The sequence below is a fragment of the Dipodomys merriami genome, unplaced genomic scaffold, assembly GCF_024711535.1.
Source record: "Dipodomys merriami isolate MVZ:Mamm:240054 unplaced genomic scaffold, mDipMer1.0.p SCAF_142, whole genome shotgun sequence".
In the NCBI taxonomy this organism is placed as follows: domain Eukaryota; kingdom Metazoa; phylum Chordata; class Mammalia; order Rodentia; family Heteromyidae; genus Dipodomys; species Dipodomys merriami.
Window position 1 is genome coordinate 3,010,294 of NW_027202738.1, and position 23,513 is coordinate 3,033,806.

Consider the following 23,513-nt stretch of genomic DNA (forward strand, 5'->3'; position numbering starts at 1 on the left):
AGGCAAGCACGCAAAGCAAGCACTCTACCACTGAGCCACCTTCCCAGCCTACCTCTAGTATTTTCTGAGTAGCTTATTGGAGATAAGAACCTCTTGGAGCTGGGCGCTGGTGGCTCACTCCTGTAATCCTAGCTACTCAGGAGGCTGAGATCTGAGGATCGCGGTTCAAAGCCAGCCCGGGCAGGAGAGACCGTGAGACTCCTATCTCCAATAAACCACCAGAAAACCGGAAGTGGTGCTGTAGCTCAAGTGGGTAGAGCACTCGCCTTGAGCTGAAGAGCTGAGGGACAGCGCCCAGGCCCAGAGTTCAAGCCCCACGACCAACAAAAAAAAAAAAGAACCTCTTGGACTCTCCTGCCTGGACTGGCTTGAACCTCATCCTCAGATCTCAGCCTCCTGTGTAGGTAGGCTTACAGGTTTGAGCCCTGAGTGCAAATGTTACTTTAACAGTAACTATTATTCACTCTGTATTGGGAAACTTGCTACTCCTAAGGCAGTTCATGCCATCTTTGGTCAGCCCTGGGCAGAGGTCATTTGGGTCTACACCCTCACATAGAGTCTAAAGTAGTTTTATTTTTTTCCCCTCAGATACAAACCTCAAAAGCTGAATGCATACCTCCTGATCACTGGGGGGAGCCACACTCAGTGCTTGGAGGCATTGCTAAAATGGGATCCGTTGGCTTTGTGTCTTTTTAAGGTACTTCTGTTAGGGGCCTGAGTTTTTTCATCTGTTCAATGCTTTCATACCGCTTAGGGTCCCAGCTGGCTCTAATAAGGTAGAGAAAAGTTGCTAATTACTAACGCTTAGGTGCTCCAGGGTAACAGGTGATTACACAACTCTCTTCCCTCCACCCTAGGTCTTTATGATATTTTTATTCTTTCTTCTCTTTCTTTTTTGCTGCTGGACTAGAATCCAGAACTTTGCACATGCTGAACACATGCTCTACCACTAAGATACATCTCCAGCCTTTTTTATTTTTCTTTTTGGGGGTGTCTGAACTCAGTATTTCATGAGTATTAGACAGTTGCTGTACTGCTGAGCTATGATTGAGATAGGTCTTGCTCTTTGCCCAGGCAGATTTAGACACTGATCCTCCTAGATATGCTTCCAATCCTAGCTAGAGTAGCAGATGTGTACCACTGTACCTAGCTTTTTCTGTTGAGGTAGAGTTCTCTTCAACTTTTTTCCTCAAACCTCGATCCTTCCAATCTCAGCCTCCTGAATAGCCACCTCACCCAACTCCTCTTTTTCCTACTTCTGATCTGAGCACATAGGAAGTGGAGGAGCATGATGTCCAGATTTGGGGAACAGAAACTGCCTACACCCCAAAGCCGTATTCTGTGCCATCACTTCCAGACCATCTTGCTCTCCTTAAATAAGTAAATTTTCTCCTTCTGGCTTCTATCCTTTTCCCTTTCAGAAGTTAGGCCCCACTACATCTAAAGGTAACATATAAAAGGCAAATAGGGAGGAAGGCATTCCCTGAACCAAGGGTATTTCTTTTTTCTTTTTTTGGGGGGGTCCAGTCATGGGGCCTGAACTCTGGGCCTGGGCGCTATCCCTCAGCTCTTCAGCTCAAGGCTAGCACTCTACCACTGGAGCCACAGCGCCACTTCTGGCTTTTTTCTTTTTGCTTATGTGATGCTGAAAAATCGAACCCAGGGCCTCAGGCATGAAAGGCAAGCGCTCTACCACTGAGCCACCTTCCCAGCCCCCCAAGGGTATTTCATTATCATATTCATTGAACCTTTTTCCATTGGGAAGCAGGAATTCAGGACAGTCTAGTAGAGGGATACTGGGACAAACAAATCAGTACATAAATCAGCTAGATTTCAGGTGCTATTGTTCAGAACTATGAAGGGAAGACATCAGGGTGATGTGACACATCCAGACATGGAGCTACTTAGGTAAAGGAATGTTGTTTCTTTGGAAGTGATATTTGAGACCAGATACCAACTGAAGTGGAAGGCGAAATAAGTTGAAAGTCCATTACAATAACAAGCTTTGCTACTCAGGAGGCTGAGATCTGAGGATCGCAGTTCAAAGCCAGCGCGGGCAGGAAAGTCCCTGAAACTCTTAACTCCAATAAACCACTAGAAAACTGGAAGTGGCATTGTGGCTCAAGTGGTAAAGTACTAGCCTTGAGCTGAAGAGCGCAGGGACAATGCCCATGCCCAGAGTTCAAGCCCCATGACCGACCAAAAAAAAAAAAAAAACACCCAGGAAGCCATGCACTGGTGGTTTGTCTGTAATCCTAGCTATTTTAAGGTTCACTGAAGGAAACTACCACATGGTTCAAGCAGAAAAGTTTATTAAGAAGACAGCAAATTGCTGGCATACCCTGCAGTGAGGTCCTTGGAAACAAGGGTCAACCTTTGGCAGAGTTTGAGTTAAATAGGAAAGAGGTGGGGAGAAGGTGTGATTTGGATGGTCCAGGATGTGACCTCAGAGAAAGGGGAGGTAACTGGCCCAAGTGTGCCAGTCACCTAGGTAATGCAGGTGCTGGAAAACTGATGGGCAGTGGGGGTAGGGGAAAACCTACATGTAGATTTGCACACAGACCCGGGTAGACCTAACAGCTACTCAGGAGGCTGAAATATGAGGATCGTACTTTAAAGACAGCCTAGGTAGGAAAGTCCATGAGACTCATCTCCAATTAACCAAAAAGACACAAATGGAGCTGTGACTCAAGTGGTAGAGCACACCAGCCTTGAGTGAAACAGTTTAGTTGCAGCACCCAAGCTCTGAGTTTAAGCCTTAGCATAAACACACACACACAAAATCCCAAAAACTTGGGAAGGGAACCACCTTCATGTTTATCTCCTAACATGATTGGATGTAGGGAGGGCTGCCCTCTGGTGGTAATAAGAATCAAATGTCACCTCAGGGACCTGGGATGCCACATAAGTTTTTAGATTATAGGATAGTCTGTCACTCATTCCACTTGTGTTTATTCAACAGGTATTTCCTGAGTGTGAAGAATGTACCAGTAATGTTTGAATCCTTGATGTTAGGAGCTGGAAACTGCCTATAAAGCTCCCTACCTGCCGGGCACTGGTGGCTCAACGCCTGCAATCCTAGCTACTCAGGAGGCTGTGATCTGAGGATCATAGTTTCAAAGCCAGCACAGGCAGGACAGTCCGTGAGTCTCTTCTCTCTAATAAACCACTAGAAAACTGGAAGTGGCTCTGTGGCTCAAGTGGTAGAGCAGTTGCCTTGAGATGAAGAGCTGAGGGACAGCGCCCAGGCCCAGAATTCAAGCCCCACGACCAAAAAAAAAAAACAAAAGAAACAGGTCCTTACCTTGGACTTAACATCATTACTCCAGTACTCTACTCCACCTCACCTTTGACCGCCCCCCCCATTCCAAAACAAAATTGGCCGTCTAATGCTCTAACAGTTACCCTGCTTCATGGTCTTTGCCTTTGTTATTCCTTTGAACCTGGATAGCTAGATCCTGGCTCTTTGAATAGTAGTTCAAATCTAAGGTATGAAATTGTTTATTGTTTTCCCCTACCCAATGTAAGAGTCCATAAAGGTTATTTTCCAGAAATCTCGTTGGTCTAGCATATATATGTACTCAGAAGATACATGGTCAATGGATCTGAAGATTTGCTTATCTTAAAATATAGCTACATGAAGCTGGGCACTAGTGGCTCATACCTGTAATCTTATTCAGGAGGCTGAAATCTGAAGATCATGGTTCAAAGCCAGCCTAGGCAGAAAAGTCCATGAGACTCATCTCCAATTAACCATCAAAAACCTGGAAAAAAAAGCTGTGGTTCAAGTGGTAGAATGCTAGCCTTGATCACAAAAACTCAAGGAGAGCACCCAAGTCCAGGGTTCAGGCCACAAGACTGGCTAAAAAAAAAAAACCAAAAAACCAAACTATTGGGTAGTTGAACATGGTGGTATAGGCTAGTAATCCCAGGACTCCAGAGATAGAGGCATTAGAATCGTGTGTTTGAGGCCAGCTTGGACTACACAGTGAGAGATGCCCTCAAAAAGAAAAAGCAAGTGGGGCGCTGGTGGCTCATGTCTGTAATCTTAGCTACTCAGGAGGCAGAGATCTGAGCATTGCAGTTGGAAGCCAGCCCAGGCAGGAAAGTCCAAGAGACTCTTACCTCCGATTTAACCACCAGGAAAAAAAAAAAAATGGAAGTGATACTGTGGTGGCTCAAAATGTAGAATGTTTGCCTTGAGTGAAAAAGCTCTGGGACAGTGCCCAGGCTCTCTGAGTTCAAGCCCCACGACTGACAAAAAAAAAAAGAGAGAGAGAGAGAAAGACTCTCATCTCCAATTAGTCATCACAAGACCAGAGGTGGAGCAGTGGCACACGTGGTAGTGTCATCCTTGAGCAGAAAAGCAAAGTGAGCACTCAATGCAAGCCCCTGTACTGTCACAAAAGAAAGAAGAAAAAAAAAAAGGAAGAAAGCCCTGAAAGAAAAAATAAAAGGCTCCAATTTACCATGGATATGGAAATGGTAGGACACACCTGTAACCCCAGCACTCATGAGGCTGAGAAAGAAAAATCAAGAGGCTGAGCCAGCCTAGGTTACATAAAAGACCTTAAAAAGCCAGGCGCGCGTGGCTGATGCCTGTAATCCTAGCTACTCAGGAGGCCAAGGTCTAGGAAACCGGAAGTGGGGCAGTGGCTCAAGGGGTAGAGCGCTTGCCTGGAGCTGAAGAGCTGAGGGACAGCGCCTAGGCCCAGAGTTCAAGCCTCACAACCGACAAAAAAGGCAGAAAATGGCCATCTCAGTCCTAACCTCCCTTGCCACGCCGACTCCAGTGGAGTCTGCTTAGCATGGGAAACCATCTATCAGACCATATTTCTGAGTTTTGGGACTTCACCGAAGTCTACCTCAGAGAATGGGGCTTTACAGAAACCTATCTCCAAGTTTTGGGACTTCACCGAAGTCTACCTCGGAGAATAGGGCTGCTAAGAGGCCTACTCCTGGAAAAAGACTGGCAAACCCCTGGGAAAAGATGTGTTTCTGCCTTTCTTCACTGTATAAGAGTGCCTATTGATCTTTTACTGTTTCTACTGCTCTTTGTACTTGCTCATTGTCAACGTTCCCTTATTCAAAGCTCTTTCTTAAGAGTGTTGACGACTCCAATATCTGATGAGTGTCTTAAAAAATATGACTAACTCACCAGAGTTAAGTGCTAAGCTGAAACCCCTCTTATGGAGGCTAGTAGACAAGTTATAAGTAAATATAAAAGTATTGGGGGTTTCACAAAGTCACTTCAGCAGAAGGAATTGTTTGTAAGGGACTTACAAGAAGCAGTAGGCTCAGCTAAAACAGAAAGAATGTATGGCAATTGCTGGGATAATTATTTAGGAGAGAGAATTTCCTGCTATTTACTAAGAGAATTGCTAGGTCTCCTTAAAGTTTACTATTAAAGAAGAGACAGGAAAGATGGGAAAGTTAAGGCCTCTATAAAAATAGGTAATGGTTAATTGGTGACAAACATCGAAACCCAAACCCATTGTATTCCTTAGAGATAAGCCGGAGACAAATGCCTATCAGGTGCCCAGCTGGTGACCACCCAAGAAAGAAGCCGTGCAGCAAGATTGTGTAACCTTTTGCCCTTTCTCATGGAGACTTCTGTTATAAAAGTTTGCTATCCTCTGCATTAAATCGCACTCAGCATCCACTCCTCTTGTGTGTGAGTTGTCTGTTTGCCATCTCCCCATCCTATTCCAGGTTCCTCCCCTAGGTATCCTCCGTCGTCCCGACAGAACCAGGTCCGCGGCACTCCCTGACCCTGCTTCTTTGTGCATTTACAACCCTGTAAATTATTGTCGTTTGCTCCTCGGTGTTGAGTGGCTCTTCCTCTCAGAGCCGGCACCAGCCTACCTGTCCTCTGCACCTGAGCGAACTCTAGACTTCAGCTTGCTCTTTTTCCAGCAGACCTGAGGCCACCTGTTCCTTGGGCCTCAAGAGGTTCCCAGGGGTGACCTTAGGCGGCCCGGCCTAGCAGAGCTGCTGAGGGAGCCGGGCCACCAGGGCCGAGGGGTGTGAAGGCGACGCCAACCCTCACTGGGCGCTTCCGGAGGAGGGAGCGCGCGGCGGCGTCGCGCCAAGGACCGAGGGCGGGACTGTCCGGAGGCGTCGGATCACGTGACCACGCGCAGGCACCGCCTGCTGGGCTCTGGGTGGGCGTGGTGCATGCAAATAATCCAAGGGCGGTGGCCAATCACGTCGCGCGCTGAGGGTCCGGATCCGAGACCGGACGCCCGTCCGAGCGCCGGCTAGCGTCGCGGTCGCCTGGGGCTCTCGGACCGGCGCGGCGCAGCGCTGCGGGGCCTGCGAGTTAGTGCGGTGTCCGCTCGCTCCACTCCGGGTTCAGTGCGGCCCGGCCCGCGTAGGGGCGGGGGGCAGGCGGAGGTGCGGCGGGACCGGGGCCGCTGCCTTCGCAGCGTGCTCCATGCATCCGGAGCCCGCCCCGCCCCCGAGCACCAGCCACCCCGAGCTTCCCCTCAGCGGCAGCAACTCCACCAGCGGCAGCCGTCGGAGCCGCCGCCGCAGCGGGGACGGGGAGCTCCCGGGGGCCCCGCCGCCGCCGCACGCCGTCACCTACCCGGACTGGATCGGCCCGAGTTACTCGGAGGTGATGAGTCTCAACGAGCACTCGATGCAGGCGCTGTCCTGGCGCAAGCTCTACCTGAGTCGCGCCAAGCTCAAAGCCTCCAGCCGGACCTCGGCTCTGCTCTCCGGCTTCGCCATGGTGAGCCTGGGCCGCCCTGCCCCCCCTCCCCTGGCCGCAGCCCCGACGGGGCCCACTGGGGAGCGGGCTGGGCGGGCCAGGGGAAGGGGAAGAGCTGGTGAGAAGAGGTCGTGCATGGACGCTGGAGGGGGGCGAGGTGGTGTGGAGTGACGGACGGATGAGAAGACGTGCCAGGGGTCCAGGTGGCCTTCACATGGGCAGATCCGGTGCAGAACCGGCCGGGAAACGGGGTGGACACAAAGGACGATGCGTTCCAAAAGTTAAATCTGTAAGAGTACAGTTCCGCCAGTGTTCAAGGGGAAAGGAGGGTGCTTTAATAAGAGTCCGGCCCGTTTGGGGACTGGCGTCCTATGAAGACTTGTGCCCTCGCACCTGAGATCAGAAACTATTCATTGGCCAAGGTCTTGTAGCATCTAGTAGAGGGGATTTCCTGATATCTTCTTTCCACCACATTTTCCCTGAGCCTCAACCTGGGGGTGGGGGTGGGGTGACAGTTATTCTCCACCCTCACTTTCTTCAGAGACCTGCCACTGAGTCACAGGGTGTGGGGGAGGAGGGTGGGAGTGTTCCCCTTGAACACTCTTGCTTGATTAAGGGGTAGCCTATTTCCTTCCCGGCCTCCCTCCCATCCCCTCCGCAGTCTCCAGGGCCTGGCCTGAGAAGCCTGAGAGGGGTGGAGCTCCAGAGGTTTGCAGGTTGGAACCCAAAAGAGGGGCTGGGAATTCCTTTGGTCTGAAACCTTGGAGTTTCTCTGGGGCAGGATACTACATAACAAGTCCATTATCATTACTCTGGGTGACCTCAGCCTGCCTGAATGGGGTCTGCCCGCCATACCACTCCTCCCTCCTGCTTGTGGGAGCTATGTCCTTGGCCTTGAGGAAGGGAGTGGCGCTGCACCCTCCGTGTTTTCGTGGGAAGGGAGTGTGTCTGGGTCTCTCCCTGTGTTCTGCAAACAAGTGGACCAGTGTAGTGGAGCCTGAATATTTTAGAGTCCCAGAGTGCACTGGGCCACAGTGGGAAGGCCAGGAGATTGAACATGAGGAAGCACCCTCCGCTCCTAGCTCTGTCACTTGAAACTTGTGTGACCTCAAACTAGTCACTGTCTTTTTCTGGACATTGCATTTTGGAAGTGGTAAAGGAAGACTTCTTTCAGAAGTTTCTCTGGAGTGCCTGCCTTAGCAAGCACACAGCTTTGAATTCAAAACCCCAGTATTGAAAGGAAAAAAATTGTATGACTTTGAGAATGAAATTGAAGGATCCCAGAAGAGGATATCAGAGACAGAGTGAAAGTAAAGGAATAGCCCCCAAGTTTTTAGTTGAGGGCAAAATGATCCATCTGTTTTCTGTCCTTCTCAAATTCTAAGAAACCAGTCAGTACTTTGTGCCTGAGGAATCTCTGTGAACAGTAGACATTTATAAAGCACTTTATGGATGCCCTCACTCCTCAGGACTCCTTCGATTTTGTCAAGAGACTTTCCCAAGGGCACACACCTCGCCTGGTAGAGTGGGACTTGGAACCCGGGTATGCTGCCAATCCAGAACTTAAGCACGTGTTCCAGTTTCCAGACATGAACAGTTCGGAGCAGCTATAGAGAATAGGAAAGAGCAAAAAAAGTGTCTTTGAAGCCAAGAAAAAAATGTTCTATATTGTACAAGAAGGGAGTCACCTCTGGGTTTAGGATAATAGGATACCTGATTGCTTTTCCTTGGGGGGGGGGGGTCATAAATTATAGCTTCCGCTTTCTGCCCCAGTAGAGGTAAGGGACAGATGGATGACACTTGCCTTGACTTTTCAAGTTCTCATCCTTCCTCTTGCTAAAACAGTGGAGGAAGTTGAGAGGCCCAGGGCAGCAGTGACATTGGTGAGCTTTGGCTTCCCCACACTAATCTCTTCCGCACCTTATTTTCCCTAGCTTGGGTGGAGAAGGTTTGGTAGCACCCCTAAGTTCTACTGGCAAGAAAGGGGGAGACTTGTCACAGCCTACATTCCAAGGTTACAAGACAGTAATTAATTATCCATTGGCCACCGAACTGGAATTCTCTGGGAGAGATTTGTGTGTAGTGGGAAGTCTGACCAGGCCCCACCCTTATTAGGCCACCCAGACTTCAGTGAGCCTCAGAAAGGAAGGGGTGCCAGGCAGCCCTTGGTAACAGTGACAAGCTTCCTGAATTACTCTCCCTTGGCCTATGAGTCAGCACAACAGGCTTCCTGCCCCCAAAGGGCTTCCTTCCTAAAGACCTGGAAAACCAAACTGGATGACACCACTGACCTTTGATCTCCAGTAGGTAGCTGAGTTGCCTAGGATGCCAAATTCACCTGCTTATCTGATGAGATTGAAGGGAGAGTCTTCCAAAAAGCTTGGTGGAGATTGAACCATTTGGCCACTCGGTGGTGGAAAGGGCTGGCCAGGTACCAGTGAAGTGTTAGGAAGAGGCCCAGGACCTGGGACAAGTAGCTTTACCTGTTGAAAGCCAGTTTGCTCATGTGTACAAAGGCGATCCTCCACTATTTGCATAAGGCTTTTTCATTTCACAAGGCTGGCTGGGTCTGGAAATGGTTGGGGAATTTCAGGATCTGATGATTTAAGCATTGGCCAGATCTTCTCTGCTCTGCAGAAGTGGCTTCTGCTCCTGAGAACATTTCTACAAACAACCGCCCTTGGCCGACTCATACCAAACAAGGGGTGCTAGATGTAGCATATGACCTGGTGCCCCTGGAGCCAAAGGTCCCACTGGGGACCTTGCTTTGGGCCATCAATGCCTCAAGTTACCACTCAGCAGTCTTAGCCTGGGCCTGACTCTGTCTCTGTCCCCTGTAGGACCTGTGAGCACACAGGATCCTGCCTGCTGGGGAGGGGCAGGCTGTAACATTAGCCTAAGCAGATGATAATTGGGAAGGTCAGCCTGTTGCAGTAAACAAAATGCTTTCCACGACCTGGGATCAATTATTTTTGGATTATCTGCCTCCTCAAGTTCTCTGCCCCCAGCACCTTTTTGTTCCAGGTTCCAGAGCAGGTTGAGAAGTTGGCTACGATTTCTGTAAAAATGATTTGGAAGGAAGCACTCAAGTCATAAGACATTATTGAGCCTCTGTGACAAGTTTGGAGTTTCAAGGGCCTCAAGATGAGCAAGAAGCTATTCTGTGTTCAGTGCTCATCCTCAGTAGTATCTGTTATTGTTGGAGTGGGCTTGTCTCTTGCACTAGGCCAGCCACGGTGCCAGGTGTTGGCACGTACCTCCCCCCAAGTTCTGAGGCTTAAACTCTGGGTCTGGGCTCTGTCCCTGAGCTCCTTTTGCCCAAAGCTAGCACTCTACCACTTGAGCCACAGTGACACTGCAGGTTTTTTCAGTGATTTAATTGGAGAGAAGAGTCTCACAAGCCGGGCACTGCTGGCTCACGCCTTTAATCCTATTCAGGAGGCTGAAATCTGAGGATCATAGTTCAAAGCCAGCCCAGGCAGGAAAGACCATGAGACTCTTATCTCCAATTAAGTACCAGAAAACTGAACACTTCCAGTTCCCAGAGTTCAAGCCCCAAAACCAAAAAAAAATAAAAGTCTCACTTTCCTGCCCAGGCTGGCTTTGAACCGCAATCCTCAGATCTCAGCCTCCTGAGTAGCTAGAATTATAGGCATGAGCCTGGCTGTGTGTGTGTGTGTGTGTGTGTGTGTGTGTGTGTGTGTGTGTGTGTGTGTGTGTGTGTGTGTGTGTGTAGTTTGAACTTGGAACCTGGCCCTGTGCTGTGTGTGTGTGTGTGTGTGTGTGTGTGTGTGTGTGTGTGTGTGTGTGTGTGTGTGTGTGTGTGTGTGTGTGTGTGTGTGTGTGTGTGTGTGTGTGTGTGTGTGTGTGTGTGTGTGTGTGTGTGTGTGTGTGTGTGTGTGTGTGTGTAGTTTGAACTTGGAACCTGGCCCTGTTCCTGAGCTTTTTTGCTCAAAACTAGCTCTCTACCACTTTGAGCCACAGCTCAACTTTCTTCTTTCTTTCTTTCTTTCTTTCTTTTTTTTTTTGGTGGGTAATTGGAGGAAAAGAGGCTGGCTTCCAACTGAGATCCTCAGATCTCAGCCTTCTGAGTGGCTGTGATTACAGGCTGGAGCCAACCATGCTCAGCCCTTCCCACATACCATCTTGATATGCTCTCTACAGCCTGGTGAGAGCAGGTGCTCATCTCAGATGATGACTGAGGTCACCTGTCTGGGAAGCTGCTGAGCCATGTGACCATGGTATAGCAAGAGAACAAGCATTAGGGAGCTGAGAGGCTCAAGTATAGTAGAGCAAAGCAGGAGATGGCCCTCCAGCCAGACAACTTGGGTTTAACTTCCAGCTCTTCCTCTTTTTTATTTTTTTTATTTTTTATTTTTTTGTTGTGAAAATACCGTACAGAGGAGTTACAATTACATGGGCAAGATAATGAGTACATTTTTATCAAGCATTATTTCCGCCTCCTTTGTTTCCCCTTCCCATCCTTTCCCATCTCCCCCACCCCCACTTGCCACCCCCCCCCAAAAGTTACAAAGTTCGTTTTTCTTTTTTTTTCTTTTTTTTTTTTTTTTGGGTCCGGTTGTGGGGCCTGAACTCTGGGCCTGGGCACTGTCCCTCGGCTCTTCAGCTCAAGGCTACCGCTCTACCACTTGAGCCACAGCCCCACTTCCGGCTTTTTTCTTTTTGCTTATATGGTGCTGAGGAATCGAACCCAGGGCCTCATGCATGCAAGGCAAACATTCTACCACTGAGCCACTTTCCCAGCCCTAAAGTTAATTTATCGACTTAATGACTTGCACATCTCATTGTTGCAATGCGTCCACCTGCACCAGCTCTTCCTCTTACAACTGAAAGACTTTGGCTAAGTCACTTACACTCTCTGAGCCTGTTTCCTGGTCTATAAAATAGGGCAACAACAGCACCAACCTCATTAGTGAGAATTCACCAAGTGAGTATTTGCAGAGTACTTAGAGTATTTGACTTGGTATCCTGGAAACTTGCTCACCCCTTTCCCCCATAGAAGTAGAGTGGTTACTTGCTTGGCATTTTGTTTTGTTTTTCTTCCAACTCCAGGTTGGCCCAATCCTTCTGCCTCAGCCTCTGAATGCTGGGATTATAGGCACCAAGCAGAGTTAGTAGAGTTAAAAGCAAATTATTCCAGCAGAGCCTTGAGGATGGTGGGGTTAGGGCTTGGAGAAGAGCCTTGGTTCAGGTTAAAGGACATGGCAGGAGCTGTTAACCAAGATGAATCTTGGGGAAAGCCTGGAAGGTTGGTGTGGGGGGGATTGTGCCACCTATAGAAGGCCTTGATTGGCTGTTGAAGAAGCTTGAGCCAGGCACTGGTGGCTTACACCTGTAATCCTTGCTACTCAGGAGGCTGAGATCTGAAGATCGTGGTTTGGTTGTGGACTCTTATCTTCAGTTAACTACCAGAAAACTGGAAGTGGAACTGTGACTCAAAGTGGTAGAGCTCAGGGACAGTGCTCATTCCCTAAATTCAAGCTCTACCACCAACCAAAAAACAAAAAGGTTCAACTCCTGTGTAGGCAACGGGAGTCATCAAAAGTTATAGACAGAGAAGTTGCAAGAATTCTATAATAGGATGAAAGTAGTTGCTATTTACCGAACCCCTGTTGTGCCAGACCTGAGCCTTTTTCTTTCATTCTTGTTTAATCCTCACAACAGCTCTTAAAAGTATGAACTCAAGACAGGAAAACTAGGCCTCTTAGAGGCCCCGACCACCAGTAAGTAGGACTCAAGCCCTGGTCTCTGATTTGAAGCCTCTGGTAACCCTCCCCACCCCCTAGCTGTTTGATAACTGGTCCTTTGAGGTCTTCTAGATGCAGGTTTTGCACATTAGATTTGTATGTTAGGCTGTGCATGAATTGGGTTTTGCTGAATGTCCCAAGAAGAGGGTGCTGCTGGCCCAGCAAAGGCTTTTTGTGAAATTTTGCCCGTGCCTGCAGCCTGTTTCAGGAATTCTCTGCTGAGAGCAATGAGGTTGCTGGGTCTCTGGTTGCTGGGTCTGTGGCTGGCCAGGGGGAAAGTCTTTAAGTTGGTTTTGCTGAGGTGGCACTGTGGTGATGGATGTTGGATTGAGGTGAGCAGTAATGCTCCCTTGGAGGAAGCCTACTGGACATAAGGCTTAAACCTTGGCAGCTGATTTCCCCCTGACAGGGCTCCTAACCGTCATTCGTTTATTTTTAAATAATTTTTAAAATTATTTTATTATTATTGTAAAGGTGATATACAGAGAGAGGGGTCATTGTTATATAAGTCAGGTGTAAAGAATACATTTCTTGGGGCCGGGAAGGTGGCTAAGTGGTAGAGTGCTTGCCTTGCATGCATGAGGCCCTGGGTTCGATTCCTCAGCACCACATAAACAAAAAGAAAAAAGCCGGAAAGTGGCGCTGTGGCTCAAGTGGTACAGCGCTAGCCTTGAGCTGAAGAGCTGAGGGACAGCGCCCAGACCCAGAGTTCAGGCCCCATGACCGGACCCAAAAAAATATATATTTCTTTCTTTTTTTTTTTTTAATCTTTATGAGACTCTTACTTGATACCTTTCTTTGAGGATCATTGGGCTAACCCAGGGTTCGGCCAACTTTTTCAGTAAAGATCAAGGGGTCCCTGAGGTAGCTCCTCAACTCTCCCATTGGCCATGGACTGGGTATGAAGTAACAGATATGGCCAGTAAATGGGTGTGTAAGTAAAACTATTTACAAAATCACTATGGGCCTTTGTTGAACTATGGTCTCCAAACCGTGTATGTGTGTGTGTGTGTGTGTGTGTGTGTGTGTGTGTGTGTGTGTGTGTGTGTGTGTGTGTGTGCATGTGCATGTGCGTGTGTGTGCACATGCGCAGGCGGAAGTACACATGTGTGTATTTGGAACTGGAGGTTGAACTCTGGGGAATCAAGATTTCTAGGCAGGTACTATACACTTGGGCCAGGCCTTTATCCCTTTTTTGCATTGGTTCAATCCTTGAGTTCTCACTTGGCTTTTCCTACTCAAGGCTGGTACTCTCCTGCTTGAGCCACACATCTCTTCACAGCATTTTGGTAGTTAATTGAAGATAAGAGCTATACAAACTTTTCTTCCCGTGGCTGGCTTGCCTGGCTTTGAACCATGATTCTCAGATCTCAGCCCTCTGGGTAGCTAGGATTACAGGTATGAGCCACTAGCATCCAACACATAGCTTTTTAATGAATGAATTGACAGCTCTATTAAGGACCTGGTTGGAGACCAGAACATAGTAATGACTTGGGAGAACATTGAAATTTTCCAGATGAAGAGAAAAGAAAGTCTAGGCCTGTCACTGGTTCTTCTATATACAGATTTAACCTGTTAGTGGTTTAGGATACAAATTTAGTACGTGGAAATTAGCTTATTTGTTTGTTGTTTTGCTGGTCCTGGGGCTTGAACTCTGGGCCTCAGAACTGTTCCTGAGATTTTGTGCTCAGGGCTAACAGACTAACATTCTACCAATTGGAGCCACAGCAGCATTTCTTGCTTCTTTTTTTTTTTTTTTTTTTTTTTTTTTGGCGGTCATGGGGCCTGAACTCTGGGCCTAGGCACTGTCCCTAGTTCTTCAGCTCAAAGCTCTACCACTTGAGCCACAGCACCACTTACAGCTTTTTCTGATTATGTGGTGTTGAAGAATCGAACCCAGGGCCTCATGAATGCAAAGCAAGCACTCTACCACTGAGCCACCTTCCCAGCCCCACTTTTATTTTTTTATTTTTTATTTTTTTAAAGTCTTGTGAACTTTTCTGCCCAGGCTGGCTTTAAACCACAATCCTGTTGAGTAGCTAGGATCATAGACATGAGCCACTGATGCCTGGCGAAACTAGCATTTTTCAAAATGAAATAGGAATGGAGGCTGGAAGTGTAACTCATTGGTAGAGCATTTGCCTAGCATGCTTGAGTCCCTGGGATCCAACCCAGTGCTGGGGGCGGGGGGAACAAAGAATGGAATGAACTAGAGTAGCAGCATGCCTTGCATCTTGCAAGAATAGACTATTGGCAGGCCTCGAGGATTAGTGGTGTCGGGTAGAACTTTCGTTTGTTATAAAAGTGTGCATAGGTCTATTTATAGAAACATTTGGAAGATTGGACTCCTGTGGTCAGGAGATTTTGTAAATCACTAGACTAGGCCTCAGATCTCTCTTAATGGACTGTTTCCTTTTGAGGTGAGGTAGGCAGGCAGGCCTTAGACATCTGCGGGTGACCCTGTATGACCACATCTTATGGCCCCTGAACTCAAGGCTGCAGCCTACCACGTTTCTCAGGCAATGAACAAAAGCAGACCCAATCTGGGGCGTGAAGGGTGTCTCCCATGTGGCCACTGGCTTTGGGCCTAGCATGGGAGGAGAGGCTGCCTCAAAAGGGCCTGGACTTCAAGTCCAGGTGCCCAGCATCCTACTGTCAAACCCCACAGGAGGGAGGGAAAGGGGCTGGAGTTCAAGTGGGGTGAGCAAGCATCTGAGCAAGTCCACTAAGCCCTGACCGCTTCAGGATCAGGGTCTTCAGTCCTTAAAAGTTTGGCACGTTGTGGGGCGCTGGTGGCTCATGCCTATAATCCTAGCTACTCAGGAGGCTGAGAACTGAGGATTGTGGTTCAAAGCCAGCCTGGGCAGGAAAGTCTGTGAGACTCTTGTCTCCAATGAACCAACAGAAAACTGGAAGTGGTGTTGTGGGTCAAGTCATAGAGTGCTAGCATTAAGCCAAAGAGCTAAGGGACAGCGCCCAGGCCCAGAGTTCAAGCCCCATGACCAACCCAGGGGGAAAAAAAAGTTTGTCATGTCCTGTGTTGCCTGCACGCTTTGTGAAGCCGAGCTTTATGGTCTCTGGGCCTCTCTCTCTCTCTCTCTCTCTTTTTTTTTTTTTGTCGGTCATGGGGCCTGAACTCTGGGCCTAGGTGCTGTCCCTCAGTTCTTTGGCTCAAAGCTAGAGCCCTCAGTGCCACTTCCATTTTTTTTTTTTTTTTTTTGTTTATGTGGTGCTGAGGAATCGAACCCAGGGCCTTATGCATACAAGGCAAAACACTCTACTACTGAGCCACCTTCCCGGCCCATCTGGGCCTATCTCTTTTAGGCCTCGGGTGGTCAAGTTCATGGAGGCACTTGGCTAGGCTGGCTGGCTAGGATTTGTTTATTTTGGGTTAATGGGCCCAGCTCTTGGGCTATATTTACCTTGTGAAGCTGCTGCATGCAATCTGATCTGATCTGATCTGTTCTCTCTGGGTCTCTGAGTGTCAGCTGCCAGATTCTTCAAGGTCCCCATAAATGTCCCCACCCTGGGGGACATTTCTCAAGTGGGAAGCATTGGGGCAGGGAGAACGTAGAGGCGGGCTGGGAAGGTGGCTCAGTGGTAGAGTGCTTCCCTTGCATGCATGAAGCCCTGGGTTCCATTCCTCAGTACCACATACACAGAAAAAGCTGGAAGTGGCGCTGTGGCTCGAGTGGTAGAGTGACAGCTAGCCTTGAGCAAAAGAAGCTCAATGACAGTGCCCAGGCCTGAGTTCAAGCCACATGACTTGGGGAGAGGAGGGGGAATCAGTGGCTTTTATGCCCCTAGGAATCATTTCTTAATGCACCCTCCTGGTGTTTAACTCGGCCCCAAATGTGGCAGTGGTGTATACAACCAGCCTGTGTGGCTGGAGTTCCAGGAATGATTAGGGCCTATGAGGGTGATGGGGTTTCTTCTGCAGCAGGGCCGAGGGCCCCTTCCTCTTCCTTAGAGGACTCGGCCTCTCTCAGTCCAACGCCTAGGTTGAAGGAGGGTTGGCTAGTTTTGTCATCTTAGGCCGGCTGGGTGCCAGCATCCTGAGGGTGTGTCCCTCATCCGGCAGAGGAGGTGCAGGGTACATGTTCTCTTTGTATAGGGTCAAGTTGTCAGGACTGCCGGAGAATGGGGCAGAAGAGGCCCAGAGTAAAGGCAGAACGTGGACGTGAGGATTGCCTTCCCGGGCTGGGACTGAGCATCCAGGAGCTATTGTTCTGCTTCTAGCTCTGTGTTTTTCCTTTTAACTAAGATTTATTGAGCTTCTCCTGTGGCTGACTCTGTGCTAAATATTTACACTTCCAAACCTCATTTAACCTCAGCAGCCGTGAGAGGGAAGCGCTCTATGACCCCTGTTGTGAATGGGCTTCCGAATGACATGAGTTCAAATCCCCCTCCAACACCAAGATAACTGTTCCAATTGATCTCACCTCTGAGCCTCAGTTTCCTCAAGCAAAGAATAATGGTTTGGACTGGGAAGGTGGCTCAGTGGTGGAGTGCTTGCCTTGCATGCATGAGGCCCATGGTTCGATTCCTCAGCACTACATAAGCAGAAAAAGCCGGAAGTGGCCCTGTGGCTCAAATGGTAGAGCGCTAGTCTTGAGCTGAAGAGCTGAGGGACTGTGCCAGGCCCAGAGTTCAGGCCCCATAACCAACCAAAAAGGAAAAAACAGAATAATGGCTTATTTTTGTTTTGTGTAGCAGTGCAGGCAAGCACTCTGCTACTAGGTGTCATCCCCAGCTGGAATAATGATAATACTTTAAATTTATTGGAGGAAACTATTTATGTTCATTAACTCCTTGCATCTTTGTAACCATAAGAAGCAAGCTCCCTTCCACTTTGTAAATGCAGATGCAGGCTTGGGGTCACCAGCTTCGAGAGCACACATGGTGTGTACTTGGAGGGGAAGGGCATCTGTGGGCTTATGGGCTCTGCAGGAGGGTAAGGGGGGGGGTGGCCAGGATGCCAGGAGGCACCAGGTACAGGACAGATTGGGAGCTGCCTACATATAGCCCTCCCCCGCCCCCCACCAGAAACCACCCAGCACCAGCTCAGGGCCAGCCCACCTGACGGCTCAGGACATGTGCAGTGTGTGTGGAATGAACCCTTGCACCAGGGCAGTCGGGCAGCAGTCTCTCTGCTTGTCCTTTCTCAGGTTTCAGGTTCCAAGCTGCAGCCAAAACAGGAAGAGGAAGTGTAGAGGGGGAGGAGGGAAGAAGCTGCTGGGGGCGCCCTGCCTCCCAGGCACTGGCAGGCCTGGGGGCAGCGGCTCTTACTGGGCTTGTTCCAGCCAGCCAGCTGCCTGCACTGCTGCTCAACCCCCTTACCCACATGGACTAAGAGCGCTCAGAATCGGCTTCAGGTCACTGTTTTTCTTTCCTTTTTTTAAGTCAAAATCCTGATGGCATTGCTCCAGATTTACATGAGCTTGAACTGTTTTGTAAACTCCCAGGATAAAAAGTACATATCCAGCTGCCCTGGCACGGGTAGCTCATGCCCATAATCTTAGCTACAGAGGAGACTGAGAGCTGAGGATCCTTGTTCCAGGCCAACCTGGGCAGGAAAGTCCATGAAACTCTTATCTCTAGATAACCAAAGAAAAACAGAAGTGGCCCTGTGGTTCAAAATGGTAGAGTGTTAGGGGATGGGAAGGTGGCTCAATGGGAGTGCTTGCCTTGCATGCCTGAGGCCCTGGATTCCATTCTTCAGCACCACAGAAGCAGAAAAGGCTGGAAGTGGCGCTGTGGATCAAGTGGTAGAGCGCTAGCCTTGAGCTGAAGAGCTGAGGGACAGCGCCCAGGCCCAGAGTTCAGGCCCCACAATCACGACCGACAAAAAAAAAAAAAAAGCTCAGTGACAGGGCCCAGGCCCCAAGTTCAAGCCCTACAATCTAAAAAAAAAAAAAAAAAGAAGAAGTTCGCATCCTTGCAGGTTGTGGGAATTCTTGGGCAAAAGTGTGTGAATCCCATTGAAACAGCCTGAGAAGTCCCTCATTTCCGAGACCCCATGGTGAGGCAAGGGGCAGTTCCATTTCCAAAGCCATCTCTGGCCAGGCCTGGCTGCTCCAGCAGGAGGATAGAAAACGTGAGGAGTTAGAGACATGGGTTCTAAACTGAGCAGTAATATTAAAGCTCATTTGACTGATGCTCTATTCTGTGCCAGGCACCATTTCACAAGGATTAGTTCACTCCTCAATAGCTCCTGGAGGCACGTGGCATTCCTCACTCCCATTTTAGATGTGTGGAATCGGTAAGACCAAAAACCCAAAGAAAACTTGCCTGGAACATGAAGCTTGATGAAGGGCTGAGGAGTCAGAGATCTGGTGGGGCAAGAGAGAGGGGGAGGGCGACGCAGGAATTCCCTGCTGCTGCTGGTAAGATCAATGGCAAAAATTTCAGCATCAGACACCCCTTTCTGAACCTACCACCAGACAGAACAAATGTATTGTCCTTACTGTAGAATAACTGGCCACGCACTGATCACACATGCCTGTAATCCTAGCTACGTTGGAGGCAGAGTTCAAAAGACCCCATCTCAACCATTAGTCATTAGCAAGGTGGTGGGCACTTGTCACCTCCAGATATGACAGGATGCATAAATAGGAGAATCTCATTCAGCCAGGGCTGGGTATAAAAGTGAGACTATCTCAAAATTAACCAGAACAAAAAGACCTAGAGATGGGACTCCAGGAGTACAAAACCTGCCAAGCAAGGACAATGCCCCGAGTTCAAACCCTAATACTACCAGAAAAAGAAAGTCACAAGCCACTGGGAGTGGTGGCATACACCTGCAGTCCCAGCACTTGGTAGGTAGAGGCACGAGTCTAAGGACAGTGTAACAAGGCAAGATTCTGTCTCTAAAAAATGGAATCACTATTGTTGATGGTGTCATGTTCCTTGGTGCGTGCTGCCCTTGACCCCGCGCGCAGGGGCAGACCTGGGCAGCATGCCCACTACCCGCTTCTCCTGGCCCAGATCTGATGAGCTGGCTCCTTCACATGAGGGTTATTTGCAAGAGCTAGGTGAGAGGAGAAGAGCAGGTGGCAGATGCAAACTGTGCCCCTGGTAACCCCTGTCTCCAGGAACTAGGGAGCTGGTACATCAGCCCTGGGGCTAGAGGAAGAAATGGTCCTGGGGTTTGCTGGCTGTCCAGCCAAGAAATGGGCACCGGGTTGACCGAGTTGAGTCCATCTCTTCTGAGAAGTGTGGCAAGGTTCCTTGTCAGTGTGTGCGCTGCATTCTTAGAAACGTCCAATGTGTGACGCAGGCAGGGAGAGCCTTCACCCTCCAACCCCTTCCTATTCCCTGTTCCCGGAGGAGATTATGAATGAGGGGCCTGGTTTAGGTGTGAGAGGTGGTGGTTGGTTGGTTGTTATTTTCGGTAGTTGGGCTTGAACTAGGGGCCTAGGTGCTGTCTCTGAGCTCTTTTTTCAAGACTTTGAGCCATAGCTCCATTTCCAGTTTTCTGGTGGTTAATTGGAGATAAGTCTTACGGACTTTTGTGCTCAGGCTTGCTTTGAACCACATTCCTTAGATGTCAGTCTTCTTTTTTTTTCTTTTGCCTGTCCTGGGGCTTGGACTCAGGCCCTGGGCACTGTCCTAGAGCTTCTTTGTACTAAGGATAGCACTCTACCTCTTGAACCACAATGCTACTTCCAGCTTTTTTGAGTAGTTTAGTGGCAATAAGAGTCCCACAGTCGGCCCGGCACCGGTGGCTCAAGCCTGTAATCCTGGCTACTAAGAAGGCTGAGAGGGGCTGGGAAGGTGGCTAAGGTGGCTCAGTGGTAGAGTGCTTGCCTTGCATGCATGAGGCCCAGGGTTTGATTCCTCAGCACCACAAAAGCAGAAAAAGCTGGAAGTGGCGCTGTGTCTCAAGTGGTAGAGCACTAGCCTTGAGCTGAAGAGCTGAGGGACAGCGCCCAGGCCCAGAGTTCAAGCCCCATGATCCACCAAAAAAAAAAAGTCTCATAGACCTCAGCCTCCTGAGTAGCTAGGATTACAGGCATGAGACACCAGCATTCAGCTGGTTGTTTTGTTTTGTTGGTCAGTAGTGGGGCCTGAATGCTGTACCTCAGCTCTTGAGCTCAAGGGTAGTGCTCTACCACTTGAATCTTAGCCCCACTTCCAGCTTTTTCTGCTTATGTGGTGCTGAGGAATCGAACCTAGGGCAAGCACTCTACCACTGAGCCACCTTCCCAGCCACCCTCCGCCTCCCCCCCCCCCTTTTTTTTTTGTCAGTTGTGGGAGGCTGAACTCTGGGCCTGGGCACTCTTCAGCTCAAGACTAGTGCTCTACCACTTGAGCCACAGCACCACTTCTGGCTTTTTTTTGGGGGGGGGGTTGGTCGTGGGGCTTGAACTCCGGGCTTGGGTGCTATCCCTCAGCTCTTCAGCTCCACAGTGCCATTTCTAGTTTTCTAGTAGTTTTTAATTGGAGATAAGAGTCTGATGGACTTTCCTGCCCTGGCTGGATTTGAATTGTAATCCTCAGATCTCAGCCTCCTGAGTAGCTAAGATTACAGGTGTGATCCACCAGCACCCAGCAACTTCTGGTTTTTCTGCTTATGTGGTGCTGAGGAATGAACCCAGGGCCTCATGCATGCGAGGCAAGCACTCTTCCACTGAGCCACCTTCCCATCCCCTTTTGTACATTTATTGGTTTGGTTTTTGAAATTTGGGGGATTGAAGCAAGCACTCTACCACTTAGGTAAACCCAGTACATCTTTAATGTTTTTTAATAAAAAAGTATGCCTAAATTAATAATTTAAAATATGCATACTATCAAAATTTGATATGTTTGGCACTAACAGCATTCCCATTTGGGCGGTATTCACCATGCACTAGGACCTCTCCTTTGTTAAGATGCTTTTATGAACTAATGTGATATCCTGTTTTCTAGAAAGATGAGGCTCAGAGAGGCTTTCCCTTGGGCACATAGCTGGTAGGCTCCAAGCTTGCTTTCTCCACCAATACTGTCTGCCATTTCTCTACCCCAAGCGCGTGGGGCTTTATTATTCCTTCCCACAATGTCCCAGAGCCTGACAAGAGGAGAGGCGAGATTTGATGTTGTCACTCATTCTCCCTATCCTCCCTCCCCTAGGTGGCAATGGTGGAGGTGCAGCTGGACGCCGAACATGACTATCCACCAGGGCTGCTCATTGTCTTTAGTGCCTGCACCACGGTGCTGGTGGCCGTGCACCTGTTTGCGCTTATGATCAGCACCTGCATCCTGCCCAACATCGAGGCGGTGAGCAACGTACACAACCTTAACTCCGTCAAGGAGTCACCACATGAGCGCATGCACCGCCACATTGAGCTGGCCTGGGCCTTCTCCACCGTTATTGGGACGCTGCTCTTCCTGGCTGAGGTCGTATTGCTCTGCTGGGTCAAGTTCTTACCCCTCAAGAAGCAGCCAGGCCAGCCGAGCCCCACTAGCAAGCCTTCAGCCAACCCTGGCTACAATAATAACAGCAGTGGTGGCATCACCCCAGGCCAGGCAGCAGCCATCGCCTCCACTGCTATCATGGTCCCCTGTGGCCTGGTCTTTATCGTCTTTGCAGTCCACTTCTACCGATCACTGGTCAGCCATAAGACGGACCGACAGTTCCAGGAGCTCAATGAGCTGGCCGAGTTTGCCCGATTGCAGGACCAGCTGGACCACAGAGGGGACCACCCCCTGACCCCTGGGAGTCACTATGCCTAATTCTTCACACCACTGAGCCCTTCAGAGCTTTGGCCTATGTCCTTCCCCATGACCCTGTCCTGTCAGCCCAGAGGGCAGCCTGTGCAGGGGGCTGGGCTGGGCAGAGTGGAGGGAAGGCGCTTTTTATAAAAGAAATGGTTGCACTTTGAGACTTTTCTGCCAAGAAAATAAGCACTCCCTGTTCTTCCAGCCATGGGTCTCCCCGTGGGGGGTGGGGGGCCAGAGTGGGAACAGATGCTCTCTTTGTCCCTATGCTACCCCTGTGCCAGTGACACCCGGATGCTTCCTGTTCCGTCTCCACTGCCCTCCCTATTCAACCATCTAGTGTGTGTGTGTGAGTGTGTGTGAGTGTGTGTGTGAGTGTGTGTGTGTGTGTGAGAGTGTGTGTGAGAGTGTGTGTGTGTGTGAGAGAGTGTGTGTGTGAGTGTGTGTGAGAGTGTGTGTGTGAGTGTGTGTGTGTGTGTGTGTGTGTGTGTGTATTTGAACACAAAAATATACTCACAAGGGACCCCATCTCGTGTCTTGATGATTCTGTTCTGCCAAGTATGGTTTCTACTGGTATACCACATCACATAGATGAACATATAAGCAAAGTTGCAAAGTTGTTTTTATTAAATAAACCAGATATGCTGGAGCTCACACCTATAATCCTAGCCACTCAGGAAGCTGAGATCTGAGGATCACAGTTTGAAGCCAGCTCAGGCCGGAAAGTCTATGAGACTCTATCTCCAGTCAATCACAGAAAAAAACAGAATTGGCACTGTGGCTCAAGTGGTAGAGTGCTATCCTTGAGCCAAAAGGAGTCCAGGGACAGTGCCCAGGCCCAGGACTGGCAGAAGAAAAAAGGTGTATAACTCAGTGGAAGAACATTTGCCTAGCACGTGCAAAAATTTACATTTAAATGTTCAGACATTTTTTTGTGGTGATGGCGAGAGGTCCTGGGGCTTTATACATGCTAGTTAAGCACTCAGACTGAGCTGCATTACCCAGACCCTCACTAATTTTATTTTTTTGAGCCTACACCAAGGCTTGAATTAAGGTCCTTTCCTTTTCACTGTGCTTTTTGTTCATTATTACAGCTGAGCCACTGGAGCCATGCCTCCACTCCAGGCTGGCATTTTTGCTGGAAAGAGAGTCTCCTGCCTGGCCTGGCTTCAAACTATCATCCTCATATCTCAGCCTCCTGAGCAGGCAGGATTACAGGTGTGAGCCACTGGCACCTGGTGGTATTAGAGTTTTAACTCCAGGCATTTATCACACAGACACTCCAACCCTACTAGGCATTTGATTTATTTATCTATTATTTGGTCGGTCGT

General features: G+C 49.2%; 1 protein-coding gene across 1 annotated transcript; it reads left to right on the forward strand.

The window, feature by feature from the left end:
* Nucleotides 1-6,303: 6,303 nt before the first annotated feature.
* On the forward strand, nt 6,304-22,710 carry LOC138826404 (calcium release-activated calcium channel protein 1). The gene is made up of 2 exons (XM_070021541.1): nt 6,304-6,736; nt 21,595-22,710. The coding sequence occupies exons 1-2, from the start codon at nt 6,437-6,439 to the stop codon at nt 22,195-22,197; spliced, it is 903 nt and encodes a 300-aa protein (XP_069877642.1). The 5' UTR covers nt 6,304-6,436; the 3' UTR covers nt 22,198-22,710.
* Nucleotides 22,711-23,513: the final 803 nt, after the last annotated feature.

Excerpts from the sequence above, each read along its gene's own strand:
- LOC138826404 (XM_070021541.1), top strand. The coding sequence starts at position 6,437 with ATGCATCCGGAGCCCGCCCCGCCCCCGAGCACCAGCCACCCCGAGCTT. Across the intron at positions 6,737-21,594 it reads TGCTCTCCGGCTTCGCCATG|GTGGCAATGGTGGAGGTGCA; the intron begins GTGAGCCTGGGC and ends TCCCTCCCCTAG.